Source organism: Bos indicus, chromosome 23 (assembly GCF_029378745.1).
Source record: "Bos indicus isolate NIAB-ARS_2022 breed Sahiwal x Tharparkar chromosome 23, NIAB-ARS_B.indTharparkar_mat_pri_1.0, whole genome shotgun sequence".
NCBI classification, from domain to species: domain Eukaryota; kingdom Metazoa; phylum Chordata; class Mammalia; order Artiodactyla; family Bovidae; genus Bos; species Bos indicus.
This window is the reverse complement of record NC_091782.1, coordinates 41,975,353-41,991,117: the sequence shown is the minus strand read 5'-3', so window position 1 is coordinate 41,991,117 and position 15,765 is coordinate 41,975,353. Positions and strand designations below refer to the sequence as shown.

The following is a 15,765-nucleotide window of genomic DNA, read 5'->3' as shown; positions in this document are numbered from 1 at the left end:
ATGATTTGAACGCACATTATTATTCATGGAATTGTTTAAAAAAACTTTGCCCTCTGTTATACTAGCAAGAAGATAAAAACAAAGCTATATGTCCCCCTGTATTTTTTTGCCAGAGAAGATCATTTATCAGTTCTACCTTTTATTTATTTGACACGGGATGAAGTTTGTTTAAATTGGTTCTCTGGGGCTGGATGGGACATGTTCTGGATGGGGTGTTACTTTAATGGAAACCGATAATGCAGCTGAGCTATGTAATAGACGATTTCAGGCCTGAATGTAGAAAGGACATGTTGGAGCTGTTCCTTAGTGTCAGAACTGTGCACTGTGGCTGATGCAAACTACTTATGTGAGCTGGAAGTTGCCAAGGCAACAGTCCTATTAATGAAGAATGAACCTCTCTTATTATCAGTGCCTGGATGAATTTTTTTTTTTTTTTAATAAAATGTGCCTAGTAGTCTCACATTGACATTTTCAATCTACCTACTCATCTTTCCTTTCTAGGCTGCAAAACTATTTAGCTCTATTCAATAAGGATGCATTCTTTCTCTGCTAATGAAAGTGAAATCATTGGGGAAAAAAAAAAAACAGTCAACTGTAAGGGCAGTAAAAATACTAATTTATAACAATTACCTAATATAAAATTATTGTCCTTTTGATATATGCTTTGGCTAAGGCAGAGCCTGAAATTGACTGGGACTTGGTAGGTATTTGAGCAGGCCAGAGTCTTTAAATTAACTTGTCTTTATGATTTAATGGAGTGTTGCCAACATATTTATAAATAAGTGGAGTGTGACATTGCTTCTTCCTTCTCCTGGTCAGACTGTAAATTTAGACTCCATTTTATTGTGTGCACACTAGAAATTTAAAAAAAAAAAAAAAAAGCTGTGGTTGTCTTGAGCCAGAGAGCCATGTTAAGGGGGACGATGGTTAGAATGCCTGGGTACCAAGCATTGTGCTTCCTGAGGTCTAGAAAGAAGGAAATCATTTCTTCAAAAAAAGAATACATTCCTGGGACTTTCCTGGCCATCCAGTGGTTAAGACTCCACACCGGGAATGTGGGTTCAATCCCTGGTCAGGGAACTAAGATCCCAAGTGCACGGCCAAAATAAAAAAAAGAATACATGCCCTTTCTTAATGAGAATACTTCTTATGTTTTGTCAGGCTAACCAGATGAGGAACTTACCTTTCAGTTACGGTTATTGGCAGCCCATTCCTTTCAAAACGGAACGTTAGTTGTCTGTTCCACCCAAATATCACCTTGTCGCCTGTTACAGTCATTAGTCATTCTCGGCTTGTTTCCCCCGAGAAGGTACTCAGAACTTTCTGATTATGAAATTAAATAATAAACTTCGATTGTGTTCTCATCACATCTTTTTGATAATTATTTTCTGATAGTAAAATTTAAATGTTTGAGGTAGAAATTTTGACAATAAATGTATGAAGAAAAACATTTTAAAAACCACTCATAATCCCACTACTCAGTTAACTGCCACTGATGTCGTGGCATACTTACTTCACTGGGACATTGTTCAAAGTCCTCCTTGCTAAGATAGAATCCACACTGATCTGTGAGGGCCGTATGTATAAGGACAAGTGACACATACCAACGGAGAGACGGAGATGCTGACCGAAATCAAGGGGACAGTTGTAGTCTAAGCAAAACTTGGCCCTTCTGTGTCACTGTGGCAATTCCAGGATCAACAACAAGTAGCAGTTAATCTGATTTTTCATTTCTTATATCATTGGACTATATGGCTGACAAAACAGATTTTGCCATCAGAACAAGTTTTAGCACAAGCATGCCTCCAATTTTCTTTGTTAATAGTAATCCTGGCTTGCTTCTTTGTGCCTTTCCTATTGGCACATAGGGAAGAGAGAGCTGTTTCCCAAACATGCAAAATAGGACAAAGTTCATGGGAACTAAAGATGTCATAGTGAAGAGACACTGTGTACTTGCATGTTTTATTCTTGGCAGTGATGGTATAAAGAGGCAGTTTGGGTGTTGCTTTAGTCCCCTTCAAGCATCCCCAGATAAATATGATAAAAATAACAGTGATAAGCACAAAGAATGAAAGTCTCATGCACTGAGGATAAAAGCTTCTTTAGAGAACTTTGCTATTTTTAACAAACTGAAACAATCCAAGGAAAAATAGAGTGTTTATCACTGAGTCTCTTGGTGACCCCCTGTCAGCACAGTCCCACCATCCTTTCCTCCAGATAATGCCCCTAAGCCCTTCTCGCATGGCTGTTCATAACCAGCCCCACTCCGATTCCATAATCCAATGTGCATACATCACAAGGCAGGTCATGGGGAAATGCTCTGTCATCAGAAGGATGAAGCTGGGATGGAAGTTCCAAAATGTCTGAAGAAGGACATTTCAGTTTCTGGTTCTGCATGTAAAGAGCCTGGAAGTCACCACTCCATCCAAATAACAAGGAAAAAGCTGAACTCTGAAAAAGCAACTCTTGTTGGGTCCTTAAAGGAGGACACAGGGAAAACTGCTGTCCCTGAGACCAAAGAAACAGGTGAAGTTTGGGCTTAATGGAGCAGCGACTCATGACTGAAACTGTCAAGGGAACCAGTTGTTGTTCAGTCGCTAAGTTGTATCTGACTCTTTGGGACCCCATGGACTGCAGCACACCAGGCTCCTCTGCCCTTTACTATCTCCTGGAATTTGTTCAAACTCATGTTCATTGAGTCAATGACGCTGTCCAACCATCTCATCCTCTACTGCCCTTTTCTCCTCCTGTCCACAATCCTTCCCAGCATCAAGGGCTTTTCCAACGTGTCAGCTCTTCATATCAGGTGGCTAAAGTATTGGAGTATTTGTTGAGGTAGAAAAACCTGAATTATAATTGGCAAATTATTGGAAGCTCAATGCAGACAACTCAGAGTTAAGAATTCTGGGGGAACCCATTCATAGGCAGCCCCCAAATATTTTGAGATTTACCTCTAACAACTCAACTAGGTTCCCACAGTAAATCCTGGAGAAAAATCTGCTTGAGCTTTTGGCAGGTGGAGGGCAAAAAGAAGCATTTTGAAATAAGCCAGAGCACTGGGTTCTTAGTAAGGCCCTAGCATTACCCTATTACCAAAATAAAACAAAGACATTATAAGGAAACTACAGACCTATATTTCTGTGAACATAGATGCAAAAATCCTCAGCAAAATACTAATTAAATCTAAAAAGGTATAAAAAAGAATTGTGTACCATGATCAAGTTGGATTTTTTCCCCAAGTATGCAAGGTTGGTTCAACATTCAAAAATCAATTCATGTAATCTGTCACATCAGCAGAAAAAGAAAAATCACATGATCATTTCAATAGATGCAGGGAAAGCATTTGACAAAATTCAACACCTATTCCCTGGTGGCTCAGCGATAAATAACCTGCCTGCAATGCAGGATACTCAGGTTTGATCCCTGGCTCAGGAAGATCCCCTGGAGAAGGAAATGGCAACCCACTCCAGTAATCTTGCCTGGGAAATCCCATGGACAGAGGAGCCGCAAGGGCTACAGTCCCTGGGGTCACATAGAGTCAGACACGGCTGAGCGACTAACAACAATAACAAATTCTTTGTTGGGAAGATCCGCTGGAGAAGGGATGGACTACCCACTCCAGTATTCTTGGGCTTCCCTTCTGGCTCAGCTGGTAAAGAATCCACCTGCAATGTGAGAGACCTGGGTTTGATCCCTGGGTTGGGAATATCCCCTGGAGAAGGGAAAGGCTACCCACTCCAGTATTCTGGCCTGGAGAATTCCATAGACCGTATAGACCATCTTTTAGGACTTGAACTAGCTCAACTGGAATTCCATCACCTCCACTAACGTTGTTCGTAGTGATGCTTCCTAAGGCCCACTTGACTTCACATTCCAGGATGTCTGGCTCTAGGTGAGTGATCACACCATCCTGATTATCTGGGTTGTGAAGATCTTTTTTGTATAGTTCTTCTGTGTGGAATTCTAGTTGAGCTATTTCAAATCCTAAAAGATGATGCTGTGAAAGTGCTGTACTCAATAAGCCAGCAAATTTGGAAAACTCAGCAGTGGCCACAGAACTGGACAAAGGTCAGTTTTCATTCCAGTCCCTAAGAAAGGGAATCCCAAAGAATGCTCAAACTACCGCACAATTGCACTCATCTCACACGCTAGCAAAGTAGTGCTCAAAATTCTCCAAGCCAGGCTTCAACAATACGTGAACCGTAAACTTCCAGATGTTCAAGCTGGTTTTAGAAAAGGCAGAGGAACCAGAGATCAAATTGCCAACATCCACTGGATCATGGAAAAAGCAAGAGAGTTCCAGAAGAACATCTATTTCTGCTTTATTGACTACGCCAAAGCTTTTGACTATGTGGATCACAATAAACTGTGGAAAATTCTGAAAGAGATGGGAATACCAGACCACCTGTCCTGCCTCTTGAGAAACTTATATGCAGGTCAGGAAGCAACAGTTAGAACTGGACATGGAACAACAGACTGGTTCCAAATCGGAAAAGGAGTACTTTAATGCTGTATATTGTCTGTATATATACAGACAATGTATAAAATAAGCTGTATAATCCTGCTTATTTAACTTATATGCAGAGTACATCATGAGAAACACTGGGATGGAAGAAGCACAAGCTGGAATCAAGATTGCCGGGAGAAATATCAATAACCTCAGATATGCAGATGACACCACCCTATGGCAAAAAGGGAAGAAGAACTAAAGAGCCTCTTGATGAAAGTGAAGGAGGAAAGTGAAAAAGTTGGCTTAAAGCTCAACATTCAGAAAACGAAGATCATGGCATCTAGTCCCATCACTTCATGGGAAATAGATGGAGAAACACTGGAAACAGTGGCTGACTTTATTTTTCTGGGCTTCAAAATCACTGCAGATGGTGACTGCAGCCATGAAATTAAAAGACATTTACTCCTTGGAAGAAAAGTTATGACCAACCTAGACAGCATATTGAAAAGCAGAGACATTACTTTGCCAACAAAGGTCCATCTAGTCAAGGCTATGGTTTTTCCAGTAGTCATGTATGGATGTGAGAGTTGGACTATAAAGAAAGCTGAGCACCAAAGAATTGATGCTTTTGAACTGTGGTGTTGGAGAAGGCTCTTGAGAGTCCCTTGGACTGCAAGGAGATCCAACCAGTCCATCCTAAAGGAAACCAGTCCTGGGTGTTCATTGGAAGGACTGATGTTGAAGCTGAAACTCCAATACTTTGGCCACCTGATGCAAAGAGCTGACTCATTTGAAAAAACCCTGATGCTGGGAAGGATTGAAGGCAGGAGGAGAAGGGGACGACAGAGGGTGAGATGGTTGGATGGCATCACCGACTCAATGGACATGAGTCTGAGTGAACTCCGGGAGTTGGTGATGGACAGGGAGGCCAGGTGTGCTGCATGCAGTCCATGGGATCGCAAAGAGTCAGACCCAACTGAGTGACTTTCACTTTCACTTTCAACACCTATCCATGATAAAAACTCCATAAACTAGGACTAGAGGGAAACTTTCTCAATTTAAAAGTTTCCCTCTAGTCCTAGTTTATGGAGTTTTCTTACAATGACAAGAAACTGAGAACTAACATCATATTTAATGGTAAGAAAATCAGAGATCAGGTGCAAGGCAAGGATGTCCCCTCTCACCAATCATTTTCAACATCAAACTAGAAATTTTTGCTAACGCAAATAGGTGAGAAAAGGAACTAAAATGCACCCCGACTGGGAAGATATAAAACTGTCTTTTATCACAGATGACATGACCTTCATCTATGTAGAAAGTTGAAAAGAATCAACAGAAACTCTCCTGAAACTTAATTAAGCGATTACAGCATGCAATATTTGTTAGAGAATTCATTAGAAATGTGAATTCTTGGGCCCACCCAAATCTCCTGAATCTGAAACCCTGGGGGTGAATCCTGACAATCTCTGTTTTAACAGAGCCTCCTGGTGACTGTGTGACTCAGCTGGTAAAGAACCTGCCAGCAATGCGGGAGACCTGTGTTCAGTCCCTGAATTGGGAAGATCCCCTGGAGAAGGGAAAGGCTACCCACTCCAGTACTCTTGCCTGGAGAATCCCATGGACAGGGGAGCCTGGGGGGCTACAGTCCATGGGGTCGCAAAGAGTCGGACATGACTGAACGACTTTCACTTTGACATTCTTTCACCAGGTGACTATAATGCAAACTTAATGCAAACCAGTGGAGAAATGCTGGTGTCAGCCTTCTTCATGGTTCTTTATGTCAATCCAGACAGCTTTGATAACCTGACTTTGTACGGTTGGTGCTTGTGTTCATGTCTATAAGATTAAGCATCTTCAGTATTGTTTGAAGCAAAATCGTGAAGTGGGTGAAACTTGGCTTTGGCTTCCCATCACTTCTTTTTGTCAGCTCATCTTCCTGCCTTGCTTTCATCTGTCAGGTTCTCTTTTACCTTTTTGTTGGATGAAACTCAAGAGACTTCACCGTTAGGATAGATTAAAGGGTCCTAAGGAATCAGATCTAAAAACACAGCACCTCTAATTATAAAATACGGGACTTTGGCAGACTCGTTGGGGAGGAAGGTGAAGGTGGTGTTGATAGTGACCTTCCCAGAGCCCCCAGATTGCACCTGATGAGCAGATGCCCATTCCCTTGACCTTCAGTCAGAGAAAGAGGACCCCCTTCCCTTTGCTGTCTGGTTCACAAGAAGAGGACTGATACAGTCATAAGATCTGGAAATACCTTCAGCACAGGCATCCTAGCTGGATGCTTTTTGCATCTCCTCCAAGTCTTACCTGTGCCCTTTCTCCCAGTTGCACCTTGCTCATTTTATCACCCACATGGTGCTTTGTGGCCTATAGATTTCCCAATGAAATAATGCGAAGCTTTAATGGGTGTCCAGAGACCAATTGGGCTTCCCCGGGGAGCCAGTTCTCTCTCAGGGGGATTAAATGAAAATAAGTCATATTAACTGGTGTCTGTTTATCCCGAGGCTTGCTTTAAACTGATGACTGAAATTCATTCTCCTACTCTTTCCCCTCAGACTGCAGGCCAAGATCGTACCCCAACCTGTCTGTCCAAGAATTCTAGTCACCTAAGTGAAAATTGATAGAATTCAAGCAAAATGCACAACTTTGTCTCTTACCAACACTGTCCCTTTCCTCTCTGCACACACGTGCTCACAGGCAGATAGATGCGCATGTATACCCACAAAGGTCACTGAGGCGCTCCGAGCCTGGCACATGTGTGAAGAACAAACTCAGCAAAACCCTCAATTATTTGTCGTTACTGAAAATCCCTACGTTGGACTTTCTCTTTCACAATGTTTTGAACGGCCTGAGTGAGCCAAATTCTTCCTTTCAAGTTATCAGAACTCAGCAGGTTCAGAGGAATTGTTACTGATGCTGTCTGGTTGAGGGGACTCATGGAACTTTCCAGAAGTAAGAAGCAGGTAGATCAGAATGCCTCAAAGATGGAATAAAAATTCTTTGAAATGTGAATGGATTAGATTAAAAATGAATGTAGTTTAGAGTCTGCTAGTCACGCCCAGAGTTCCAGGGAGCCGGAAGAAGTACACAGCTGAATCCTCAGAAAGATTTGTCTACACCAAGGGAGAGTGGAAGCAGATAGCTAAATATTCACCCTTTCTGTCCTCCAACCTCCACCGCTGTTGCTGAGTGAAAGGCCATGTGGGGGGAGAGACTAATTAATGAAATTGGCCATCTTCACCTAATCAGACCTGCCAGAAAATTGTTCTGTTAACAAAGAGCTAAATGTTGTTGCTCAGGAAAGTAAAAAAGGGCAGTGATTGTGTTCATCTTAGGATAACTACAAAAATATTGTTAATGCCATCTCTGAGCTGCAGTTTTAACTGTAGAAGTCAGGCAATCCCAAATTGCTGTTCCCACAGCAACTATGATTCAGATGACTCCACAAGGCTTGCCATAGATGAGGACCATACTTCTGTATCATCACTGTGGGAGAAGTGCAGTTCTTTTATTTATGTCTAAGCCATGGAAAGTTTTATTTCATAAGCTTCTATTTGGAAATGTGGTTATTAGAGACTGACAAAAGTCCTTCTGAACCACTGAAAATAAATGTTTTGATGTATAGATAAGCATTCATGCTACTCTTGAGCTTCATGTTCAGGAGGTCATAATGGTCTCTAGGACAGTAAAATTTGAAAATCCTCTATTTCCCTAAGGAATATCCAAAATTTGAGATTTTTGAGCAACATAATCCCAACACTCAGGCTGCCAGGACAAAGAGGAGATGGTGTACTCCAAAAAGGAAAATATACCCTCATTTAAATATTCATAAGATTTAATCTGTTATGTTTATGATGATGAATTTGTCATTCTAAATGTAAATGATCTACAAATCTTGGTTTTATTTTAAGCATTTTCTTGTCAGTAAGAGGGAAAAAAAAACCCTTGGATGAGAAATGAGAAAAGTTAAGCGTTCCCTTTTCCTGTCTCCTATTCCATCCGGCCCTAGAAGATTAGGAAGAACACTTTTGCTTGAAGTGGAAAATAAACCAGTCTCCAGTAAGGTGGCAAAATGCTCAAGGAATCACCCACAGGGTTACTAGAAATAGTGTGTCAGAGAGGAACAGAGCAGGCAAAGGAAAGTTCATTGTCTCAGAGGAAATGAGACAATGAACAGAAACAGATTTCTCACTGTGGCTTAATTAGAGTGTAACTTAGACTCTTAAAACTGAATAAGAGTATTAGCATATTTTTCGGAGAAGGCAATGGCACCCCACTCCAGTACTCTTGCCTGGAAAATCCCATGGACAGAGGAGCCTGGTAGGCTGCAGTCCATGGGGTCGCTAGGAGTCGGACTCGACTAAGCGACTTCACTTTCACTTTTCACTTTCATGCATTGGAGAAGGAAATGGCAACCCACTCCAGTGTTCTTGCCTGGAGAGTCCCAGGGACGGAGGAGCCTGGTGGGCTGCTGTCTATGGGGTCGCACAGAGTCGGACACGACTGAAGCGACTTAGCAGCAGCAGCAGCATATTTTAAAAATATTTTTCAGGGGCTTCCCAGATGGCGCGGTGGTAAAGAATCCACCTGCTAGTGCAGGAGATGCAAGGGACACAGGTTCAATCCGTAGGTCGGAAAGATCCCTGGAGAAGGAAATAGCAACCTGCTGCAGTTTTCTTGCCTGGAAAATTCCACAGACAGAGGAGTCAGGTGGGTTACATTCTGTGGAGTTGTAATGAGTTGGACGTGACTGAGTGAGCACACAGCATAGCTTAAGGTGATAGAACAGTAAGAATGAAATACAAAGGGAAATTGAAGTCTAATGAATCGAAATCAAAAACAACATTAATACAGAAATGAAATATAAATTAGAAATGTTAATGTATATGAGACCCTACTGAATATCTGTGTATCACAATAGAGAAAAGTATTGATATAATCATAGTAATTATAGATGACAGATAAGGAAATGAAAGGCAGAGAGAATCTAAAAGGTATGAAATCATTCAAATATTATACAGTATGAAGATAATTGTTTGAACCCCTGAGTAGAAAATCTAACAAGTGGAACAAAACATATTTTGAAAGATAAAGTTATGTAAGAAAATGTACCATAAATGAAAGGACCAAATCTATTCCAAGAAATATAACACAGAATGCTCAAAATCCAGACATAACTTAAATTGTTAAGCTTCAAGGATAAAGAAATAATTCTTCAGGTGTCAGAATAGAAAAGTCAGTTTCCTACAAAGGAGAAAACAGTCAAGCTGGCTTAGATTTGTGCATTGCCACAGTCACTGCTGTCCTTTCTGCACGTGGTGAGAGAGAGAGACCCAAGGATGTTATATCTAGCCAAGATGTTGTTAAAATGTATAGACAACAGGGAGACATGCTTCAGACTGAAGAACTTAAGCAACTTTGAGACCTTTTTGAGGAACATACTTGATAATGGGAGTCTAGCCAGGAAAAAAAAAAATCAAAACTCAGAAATGGAGAAGCCATGGTAAAACAACTGGTGAGAACCACTAGGTATGTCTAAATGTAGAAGTAATTCTCAGGAGCTATGGGGTTAGCATTACAGTAAGAATAATAACTAAAACAAAGTGAAAAATGGAGACCAGAGGTAGAAAGAAGTGGGAAAGACCTGTGCTCTTGTCTTTCCCAACAAGGAGTCAATTAGTATCATCTAAAATTGCATTATGTCATTTAAAATATAAATACATAAGTATTCCAGTCTCTTAATATTTTATATTTTTATCTTAGAATGATCATTTGTGTGCATGCTCAGTTGCCAAGTTGTGTCCAACTCTTTGCAACCCCGTGGACTGTAATCTCCAGGCTCCTCTGTCCATGGAATTCTCCAGGCAAGAATACTGGGGTGGGTTGCCATTGCCTTCTCCAGGGGATCTTTCCAACCCAGCGATCAAACCTGCATCTCCCACATTGACAGGCGGGTTCTTTATCACTGGGCCACCAGGGAAGTCCAGAATGATCATTTAGATCATTTAGAATGATGCATAATTATAGTGCAGAAACTTTTATTTGAAGCTTATCAGTTCTTTCTCTTTCATCTTTAGTATCCAATTATAACGAAAATTTATACTTTCATTTTAAAAAATAGTACTTAGGGTATGGTCCCATTTTACCAATGTCTGTCTGCATATGGATTTTTAAAGATGGATGCTGTGATGTTCATCTTGTATTAATAATGATTATTTCTAGGTTACGAGGTATTTTTAAAAATTTTTTAATCTTTGTAACTTATGGGATTTAAACAAATATTCTGAATCATTGTGCTTTGTCTTATGAAAACAACTGTATGACTTTTCTTAAAAACTAATTGTGTGTGATATAAACATTTGGAATTATTTTCTTCTTGATACTCTTCTGTAACTTTTTGAATTTAAAAAAATTAAAGAATTAATCAACTAGTTAAGACTGAGTAGATGGTAAGGATAAGAGAATATGGTACCACGTATTTGAAGACATTCCCACCTGCTCAACTCCTTTTAGGGTGTTGAGTCCAGGTAGACCTGAAGTCTCCTCCAGAGCCATCTAACTGAACAGTTGTAGCAACTACTATTGCTCAGTGAGCATATCTTAAATATTTATTTTTGTTTATTTATTTGACTGTACCAGGTCTTAGTTGCAACATGCAAATCTTTAGTTGCAGCATGGGATCTAGTTCCCCAAGCAGGGATCAAACCTGAATCTTCTGCATTGGGAGCACAGAGTCTTAGCCACTGGGCCATCAGGAAAGTCCCAGGTGACCGTATCTTTATGGGGATAGCTTAAGGGACAGTTTTCTTTCCATTATCAAGTGTAGAACAAATCAGGGTGTGAAAGAGGATAGCAGAGACACCCTTTGGAAAATAGTTACACTTTGAGGCTCAAAATTTTTTAATAGCTTCATTGAGATATACTTCACATATCATAACATTCACTCTTTTAAAGTATATGATTTGGTGATCCTCAGTATATTCACCACGTTGTGAAACCATCACCACTGTCTAATTCTGCAACATTTGCATTGCCCCCGAAAGAAGCTCCATGCTCATTAGCAGTCACTGCCCATTCCTCCCTCCCGCCAGCCCCTGGCAACCACTAATCTACTTTCTCTCTGTAGATGTGCTTATTCTGGACATTTCATATAAATGGAATCATACAAATGTGGTCTTTTGTGACTGGCTTCATTCACTCAGCATAATGTTTTCAAGGTTCCCCCCATGTTGTAGCATGGATCAGCACTTCATTTCTTTCTATTGCAGAGTAATATTCCATTGTTATGGATATATCACATTTTGTTTGTCCATTCATCAGTTGATGGACACTCTGGTTCTTTCTGCTCTCTGGCTATTATGAATAATGATGCTGTGAGCATTTATTTACAAGTTTTTTGTGTGGACAGGCATTTTCATTTTTCTTGGATATATACCTAGAGATGGGACTGCTGGATCATATGGTAAGTCTCTGTGCAGGTACTCACACCATTAAACTGTTGCCGTTTTGTTTTTGTTCCCAGGCAGAAATGGTGCATAGTGCTTTCCAGGCCCAGAGAGCTTTCCTTCTGATGGCCTCTCAGTACCAGCAACCCCAAGAGGTAAGAGTGTATCCTGAGAACCAAGGGTGCCCGGGGAATGGGCAGTGTAAGATAGAAAACAGGCAAGCAACAGAACCAGTTACTGTGAGACACATCCCGAAAATGAGATGCATAGGACTGAAAGTTCTGTCTCTAATCCAGATTATAGTACAAAACATTTCTTCGGCCTTTACAGTCTTATTATGACCAAATTTATACAGTGACATTCGACATCACCTATTTAAAGGGTCAGTTTATCTATGTCGCCTGTATTCTATTCATTTTTACTAGTCTCACAACTAATTTGTAATTAAGGAAGTATTTACTACTAATTTTTAGTTCATACTTTGTACTTCTTTGTTATCAAAAACTGCTAGATTGCTGCTTCTCAAACTCTAATCTTCATCCGAGTCAGTCTGGATTCAATGATTTGTTAAAGTGCAGAGTCTGGGTCACAGGTCTAGAATAGAGCCCAGGAGTCTATAGTTCTAACAAGCTCTCGGTGATGCTGCTGCTGCTGGTCTGTTGCTACATTTTGAGCAGCAAGACTCAGGTGTCCCCACCTGAAATGCCCACCAGCACAAAATCTTTTTGTAGACAAATACCAAGCTCGTGTTCTTTTTTCCTATCGTGTCTATATCAAAGCAGGCTGTTATGCTGCATTAACAAACATTCGCAAAATCTTAGTGATTTACAGCCCTGATTGACAGTGATGACATCCAACTCCAAATTTCCTGTCTCATTTTGGACTAAGACACATGGTTCTTATACTCTCTATTACAAAGGATTTCAAATTTTTCAACCTTGATCTATAGGAAAAAGAGTATTTTATTTCACCATCCAGTTACACAAAACAACAGTTGTAATGTGCATTTTGTTATGATGTATTTCACATAGTCAATTCTATTGCTCTGTTCTTTTCTTCTTTTTCAATTTGTCACCCACTGCATTGATTTCATGATGTACTTATGAGTCAGCCCATCTTGCACCTTGCAAGCACCCCTCTTTCTTACAGACCTATTACAGTGATCCTGATATAGAACAACTTGTGAAACATGTGCAGAACATCTCATGCTTTTCTTCTCTCCCCTTGTTGTAATTTATAAAAATGATCTTTGGGCAAAAGATTGTTCTAATCTTTACAGTATTGTTGCTAAGAATTCTAGTGACACAGAAGAGCAAATACTGTACAATTCTACTTATATGAGGGATCTTAATTAGTCATACTTGCAGAGACAGAAAGTAGAATGGTGATTACCAGGAGCTGTGGGGAGAAATAGATTGTTGTTGAATAGATAGATGGTTTCCCTTTTGCAAGATGAGAAAGTTCTGGAGATCTGTTTCATAACAGTGAGCATATACTGAACACTGCTGAACTGTGCACTTAAAAAAAGGCATATACAGGAAGCCTTTTTGGGTCTTACAGACCAGGTGCTACCAAACTATGGCCCATGGCTCAGATGCCTGCTTTTTTGAATTAAATGTTACTAGAACATGAAAAAAAAAAAAAAAAAGAACTCTAGTGACAATTTATCAAGCCCATCTTTTCCCAGTTGATAGAAGGAGTCTCACATAAAAAATGGCCAAGAAACCCCTTTTCTATATGTGTAGAATTTTGGTGCATTCAGCTCTTCACTGGGTCCAGGGAAAATAGGATATTTCTAATTTGCGAGCATGAAAAATGAAGTTCAGTGATACATTTTAATGCCCTGGCCATGGAATCTGGACCTGGGCCCATTACTTTACTCACCATCCAAAGTTCTCTTCATGGATACTACACATAAAAAGAGCTGCAATGCATAGTCATTTATAAGAGTTATGTGGTAAAATAAAACTGTAGAAAATTTTTATAGTTAATAGAGAGAGGTGAAATAAGTGCTGTTGGCATGGAGACGTCTCCCATCACCTGGGAGAGATGTGGGAGACGATCTTTAATCATCTCTACCATGTGTTGCTGTTCATTTGCTCAGTCACGTCTTGCTCTTTGCGGTTCCATCGACTGCGGCGTGCCATGCTTTCCTGTCCTTCACTATCTGCCGGAGTTTGCTCAAATTCATGTCTGTTGAGTTGATGATGCCATCCAACCATCTCACCCTCTATCACCCCTTCTCCTACCATCAGTCTTTCCCAGCATCAGGGTCTTTTCTAATGAGTTGGGCCTTTGCATCAGGTGGCCAAAGTATCGGAGCTTCAGTATCAGTCCTTCCAATGAATGTTCAAGGTTGATTTCCTTTAGGATTGATTGGTTTGATCTTGCAGTCCAAGGGCCTCTCAACAGCCCCACAGTTCGAAAGCATCAATTCTTCAGCTCAGCCTTCTTTATGGTCCAACTCTTACATCCATACATGACTACTGGAAAAACCATAGCTTTGATTATATGGATCTTTGTCAGTAAAGTGATGTCTCTGCTTTTGAATATGCTGTCTAGGTTTGTCATAGCTTTTCTTCCAAGAAGCAAGTGTCTTCTAATTTGTTGGCTGCAGTCACCATCTGCAGTGATTTTGGAGCCCAAGAAAATAAAATCTGTCACTGCTTCCACTTTTCTCCCTTCTATTTGCCATGAAATGATGGGACTGGATGCCATAATCTTTTTTTCTTAATGTTGAGTTTCAAGCCAGCTTTTTTTACTTTCCTCTTTCACCCCTATCAAGAGGCTGTTTAGTTCCTCTTTCTAAGTTAAATAAGCAGGAAAGAAATAATATACAGTCTCATCATACTCCTTTCCCATTTGAACCAGTCCATTGTTCCATGTTCAGTTCTAACTGTTGCTTTTTGACCCACGTATGTGTTTCTCAGGAGTCAGGTAAGGTGGTCTGGTATTCCCACCTCTTTAAGAATTTTCCAGTTTGTTGTGATCCACACACTCAAAGGCTTTAGTGGAGTCAATGAAGCAGAAGTAGATGTTTTTCTGGAATTCCCTTGTTTTCTCTGTGATCCAATGAATGTTGGCAATTTGATCTCTCATCTCTACCGTGAGTGACCCCAAAACTTTGGCCACGGCTGAAAATGTAACTTCTGCTAGCCCAGTGCCTCTAAAGTCCTGGATGGGCACCACTCGGAAGGCTTGTCACAGGGGTTTTTGGGAGGTCTGCTGCCTGTGCCCCTCCATTGTTTCGGACAGATGGGCAGCACCTTTGTGGTCAAGGCCCACATCTGTTGTGCTGTAACTACAGCAGGGAGTGCCTTCCCACCTACAGACACTTCCATATTTTCTTCAACACGTCTTATGCTGCTGAGAACCTGACAATGAAACTGTGTGAGTGTGTGCTTGCGTGAAATTAATGTGTACTGGTACACAGTGGAAGAAATTAACCCTAGGTTTCCAGCTAAAGGGAAGATGATTTATGGCCATTGACTGGCCTGTTGATTTTGTTCTATTAAAAAGACTAGGAAATCTGAGTTTTTTAATCCTCCATAAGTAAGAAAGAGTTTCTTCCACCTGCCCTCTTTTTCTGTCTTTATTTGACTTGCATTTTAAAAGGAAATATTGGTCACAGCACTGTGTACAATAGCCAGGACATGGAAGCAACCTAGATTTCCATCAGCAGATGAATGGATAAGAAAGTTGTACAAATACACGGTGGAATATTACTCAGCTGTCAAAAGGAATACATTTGAATCAGTTCTAATGAGGTGGATGAAACCGGAGCCTATTATACAGAGTGAAGTAAGTCAGAAAGAAAAACATCAATACAGTATATTAATGCATATATGTGGACTTTAGAAAGAT

At 40.5% G+C, this 15,765-nt stretch overlaps 1 protein-coding gene across 1 annotated transcript in view; it reads left to right on the top strand.

Annotated features, from left to right (window-relative positions):
- The window catches only part of CAP2 (cyclase associated actin cytoskeleton regulatory protein 2), a 137,154-nt gene that overhangs the window by 42,393 nt on the left and 78,996 nt on the right, over window positions 1–15,765 (top strand). Inside the window, exon 4 of the mRNA XM_019985925.2 lies at window positions 11,979–12,056. Coding sequence (XP_019841484.2) covers window positions 11,979–12,056 — 78 coding nt within the window. The remainder of the gene's footprint in view (window positions 1–11,978; window positions 12,057–15,765) is intronic.